This window comes from Myotis davidii, unplaced genomic scaffold (assembly GCF_000327345.1).
Source record: "Myotis davidii unplaced genomic scaffold, ASM32734v1 scaffold889, whole genome shotgun sequence".
Taxonomy (NCBI): Eukaryota; Metazoa; Chordata; class Mammalia; order Chiroptera; family Vespertilionidae; genus Myotis; species Myotis davidii.
In genome coordinates, this window is record NW_006299519.1 from 671,181 (window position 1) to 676,334 (window position 5,154).

Here is a 5,154-nt window from a genome sequence, read left to right on the forward strand (position 1 = left end):
TTGGAAATGATATAAAAGTCTTTAAAATTTTTAAATATTGATTTGAAGTAAAAATTAATCGATTCTTTGCATTTCATCTAAATATTTAAAAATAGATTACTATTGGGAATGATTTGAATTACTTAAATAATTCTGCAGTGCTTAAATGGTTACATATGTTGTGCTTGGTATCTATGTCTCTTCATATTTTTTCCTGTATGTTAGGGACCAATGTCCACAGAGTGGAAAGATGAATAGCAAGTTCACTTTTAGATATTGTTACAGTAGTGATAATCATTTGACTTATGCACTTTATTCATTTTTTAAAACGTCCTGAGATTACTTAAATTAACTCAAACTAGGCTCAGTTTCTTCTGCAAAAAAGGATAGAATTATTCAACGATGTTTATTAGATATCCTGTATTTACCAGCCAGGTTTAGGTACTGATTAGATATTATTTCTAGATTCTTAACAGCTTTAAACCTCTATGAACAAGCTTGGTCAGTATGGGACAATACTTTGATATATTGATGTTATCATCCAGGTATAATATTTACTTATGTGAACAAGTAAATAGTTTGAATCCACAGAATCCTTATCTGTACATTTTTAATGCATATTTACACATAACTCAGAATTTGTGATAAATCAAGCAGGTTTGAGGTGAAACTTAATTTTACGTTATTTGTAAAGAAAATCTTGGTTAAGTTAATCAGCAATGATAAAATTTTTAAAAATGAAACATTTAAATTTTCAAAGAGAAAAAACATTTGCTCCTGAAAAAATCATTCATATGCTGCAGATTAACCATGTTTATCAGTTCAGTGGGAAAACTCTGTTAGGAGAGTACTTGTACAAAGTTCTTGAATTTGGAAGTACATTTTAATTAATTTTCATAGGTATCTTCCAGGTTAACCAAAATAAGGAGATTTTACTACATGGTGCAGTCATACCCAACCTTGCATGCATGGATGAAGAAGTGAATGAGAGATTTGTAATGGAGAGGGATCGGGGCTTGACTTGGATTTGAGCCCTGGCTTTTCAGAGTAATACTAGGATGAGTCATTTACCCCTCTTGGTCTTGTAGCCTCTATTTGTAAACAGCTGTCTTAATTCCAGAGGATTTCAGCTCTGCTCCTTGGAGCCCCTAGTTTAGTTGGAGCTACCTCAAAGGCTGCAAAGAGGAATTACATGGGGGTGGGGGGGGGGGGATAGGCATGCTTCTCTTTCTAATAGTTTAGTTTTGGAGGTTTCTAAGATCTTCAAAAATTTTTTTCCTGCTTAAAAACATCTATTATTTCTAAAGCTCATTCCAGATAAGCAATCCTTTAATTCTGTGGATGGTCAATATATGTTGTTGGGTTTTTTTACTCGTGTGAGGTTTATCTTATGTTCCACCAGGTCATAGAGAGTGCATGGAGATTCTGCTGGCAAATAACGTGAATATTGATCAGGAAGTGCCTCAGCTTGGAACTCCCCTGTATGTGGCCTGCACCCACCAACGGGTAGATTGTGTGAAGAAACTTCTAGAATTAGGTAACTTCCAGAAATCTTGTCATGAAAAGAACCTATTAACCATGGACTTCCAAGACAAAGTTCTTGTCAGACTGGACAAAATCTGGCAGCATTTGTTTGAATGCTTAAAACAGAACTCCAGAGAATGAGTATCTGTGTTTTTTAACTCTGCTTCCTCTGATATTCGTTCTGTTTAATTGGTATGGGTCTCCTTGGTGGTCTCAAGAGAGTATAAGTCTTTTTCCCATTTAAATCCCAGGGGAAAAAGCGATTGTATTTCATTGGCTCTTTTTGAATCACATACTCTTGTCTGAACCAATTATGGTGGCCAAGGGAATACAATACAACACTGATTGGCTTATCCCTAGATTTCAGTCTACACTGCAGTTGCTGGGCTTCATTTGTAACATATGAACTAGGAATCATGAGGATGGTTCCCCAGGGGAAATCTAAGTGTGGTTACCATGAAGATTCTGGATAGTAAAAACAACAGACATTTGCCATAGACTACTTACGATCAATCCTGCTTATTTAGTGATTTGTAAAAAATATGTTTTTATTGATTTTTTTTAGAGAGAAGAAGGGAGAGGGAGAGAGAGAGAAATATTGATTGAGAGAGAAACATCAATCAGTTGCCCCCTGCATGCACCCTGATCTGGAATCAAACCTGCAACCTGGGCATGTGCTCTGACCAGGGATCAAACTGGTGACCTTTCTGTGCATGCGATGATGCTTAACCAACTGGGCCACACCATTCCAGGCTAGTAATGATTTTTTAATTCTCACCTGAGAATATGTTTATTTATTTTAGAGAGAGACAGGAAGGGAGAAAGGGAGAAACATTGATAGATCAGTTGCCTTCCCTTTTCGCCCTGACTGGTGATCAAACCCCCAACCTTTTGGTGTACTGGACGATGCTCCAACCAACTGAGCCACCTGACTGAGGAAGTAATATTTTTAAATCTAAAGGCATGTGCAGAGCCCAAACCGGTTTGGCTCAGTGGATAGAACATCGGCCTGCGGACTTAAGGGTCCCAGGTTCGATTCCGGTCAAGGGCATGTACCTTGGTTGCAGGCACATCCCCAGTAGGGAGTGTGCAGGAGGCAGCTGATCGATGTTTCTCTCTCATCGATATTTCTAACTCTCTAGCCCTCTCCCTTCTTCTCTGTAAAAAAATCAATAAAATATATTTAAAAAAATAAAAAAAGGCATGTGCAGAAACTGAGAGACTAGGTAAAAGTAAAATGTCTTGAAACTATTATTTGTTTACAGATTTACCAAACTTGGCCATTGACACAAAGGTGGAAATTGTAGTAAGAGCCTTTAAATAAGAATTTTTCTCTCCAAGATTTTTTGTGTTTTCTTTTTATCTGCCATCATATACTACTCCATAGTTCCAAAATATTATTTGTGAACTCTGAATAATATAATTACTAGATAAACTTAGCTTTATTCTCTGCCAAAAAGAAAATAATTCTATGTAAAAGGAGTTTCAAATATTTAATTTTATATGTCAAAAAGTTCATATGGAAGAGTAAGTAAAATATTTTAAATGACTAAAATATTTTAATTCACTTTTCTCATCAAAATATTTTAAAATACATTTTTATTGATTTCAGAGAGGGAGAGAGAGATAGAGACATCAATGATGAGAAAGAATCATTGATTGGCTACCTCCTGCACACCCACTACTGGGAATCAAGCCTGCACCTGGGCACTGGGAATTTAACCATGACCTCCATAGGTAGACACTCAACCATTGAGCCACGCTGGCTGGGCTCTTCAAAATATTTTGAAACAGTCTTAATAGGCATTGCTGAGGTTCTAGGTTTACGTCACATTTTTAAATATTTGTCAAACTGTCATGGTATTTAAGATGTCTTTATGCAGCAACTATATTTTAGGCTCATTGTGTTTCTACATCTAACATTTATTGTTAAATCGTGGCCATCTGCTTTGTTAAGGAGCCAGTGTTGACCACGGCCAATGGCTGGACACCCCTCTCCATGCTGCAGCGAAGCAGTCCAGTGTGGAAGTCATCCACCTGCTGGTAGACTATGGGGCTAACCTGAAGTGCAGAAATGCTCAGGGAAAAAGTGCACTTGATCTGGCGGCCCCGAAAAGCAGAGTGGAGCAGGCGCTCCTGCTCTGGGAAGGTAAGGAATGGCTGTGTGTCCATTTCTCTTCCTTAAGTGCATCTGCTCTCTCTCCTTTCTATCTAGTCTCTAGGCTTTCTTACCTTTTCCCTCTTCTTTTTTTGATTGGATGTGACATGTAGGAGGTAGAAAGTCCTAGCATCGCTGAGGGGGGATTTTATATGCTGTATGTATTCACTTATAACCAAAGGGCATTTACATCTTTATTGACAGAGTCAGGTTACAGAGTAATGGGATGTTACAAATGCCCCTGTATAACTAGTATTCCAATGCAAAGCTTATTCATCCTACTCAACCATATTTTGGACTCTCATTAGTTTACTTGCCCTTAGGACTCATAGCTGCTTAATGTCAGAGGCATGATGACTCCATGAGACAAAGGATCAGGTTATAACGGGGTCTTAATGAGCTGGGTTCTTTATCCTGATCTCCTTGTGAAAATGGGGGGCCCTCCAAGTGTGAGTCAGGACTCAGGCACCACCACCTTCTGGGAAGCTAGAGCCAGACAATACAGGAGGACCCTGAGTTCCAGGCATCCCGCATATCTCCTGATACAGCATCTGTGACCATATAGACTGGGTTTCCTCCTGACATCCACTTGGCTGTTTTCCCTTGCTCTGAAGTTCTGTCTCAGGGTCTTGCATGCTCAGTGCTTCTATTTGCATTTTCTCCTCAGCTCATATCCATTAGCACATGTGGTACATGAATAAAGCAAATTCCCTTTAGACCACATGCCTCATTTCTAACTTGCCTCTGGTCAGCCTCATTCTTTTTTCTTCTTTTTTATTGTTCAAAGTATTACATATGTCTTCTTTTCCCCTAACCGACCCCTCCCTGGCCACTCCCACCCCCCAGGACAAGCCTCCACTGCCCCAGTGTCCCTGTCCATTGGTTATGCTAATATGCATGCATACAAGTCCTTTGGTTGATCTCTTATCAACCAACCTCTGATGTTGGATGGTCTGTTCGGTGTTTCTTTGTTTCTGGACCTATTTTTGTTCATCAGTTTATGTTGTTCATTATATTCCACAAATGAGTGAGGTCATGTGATAGTTATCTTTCTCTGACTGGCTTATTTCACTTAGCATAATGTTCTCCAGGTCCATCCATTCTGTTGCACATGGTAAACGGTCCTTCTTTTTTATAGCAGCGTAGTATTCCATTGTATAGACATTCCACCGTTTTTAATCCACTCATCTGCTGATGGGCACTTAGGCTGTTTCCAAGTCTTAGGTCTAATACATTCTGTCACTTCTGAGGATTTTAATGATAGTTTCTTGGAATTTTGTCTTCTCCTTGAATAGTTTCTGTTCATTCTCAACTTTCTTTTCCTTTTTTAAATTTATTTTTTACTGTTTATTTTGTTCTCTCACCTATTAGATACTTTCCTCAAATGTCTAGCTGTCCTCAACCATCCGCATTTAAAGGCATACTTACTAAAAACTGATTGAGAGGTACAAGCTCATGAGTTATTATAGTCTTCACAATAAGGGGACTTAGAT

The 5,154-nt window shown here is 38.4% G+C and overlaps 1 protein-coding gene across 2 annotated transcripts in view; it reads left to right on the forward strand.

Annotated features, from left to right (window-relative positions):
* The window catches only part of ASB11 (ankyrin repeat and SOCS box containing 11), a 27,231-nt gene that overhangs the window by 20,598 nt on the left and 1,479 nt on the right, over positions 1-5,154 (forward strand). For both annotated transcript variants that reach the window (XM_006775218.2, XM_006775220.2), the window contains exons 5-6: positions 1,382-1,516; positions 3,461-3,652. In XM_006775218.2, coding sequence (XP_006775281.1) covers positions 1,382-1,516; positions 3,461-3,652 — 327 coding nt within the window. The remainder of the gene's footprint in view (positions 1-1,381; positions 1,517-3,460; positions 3,653-5,154) is intronic.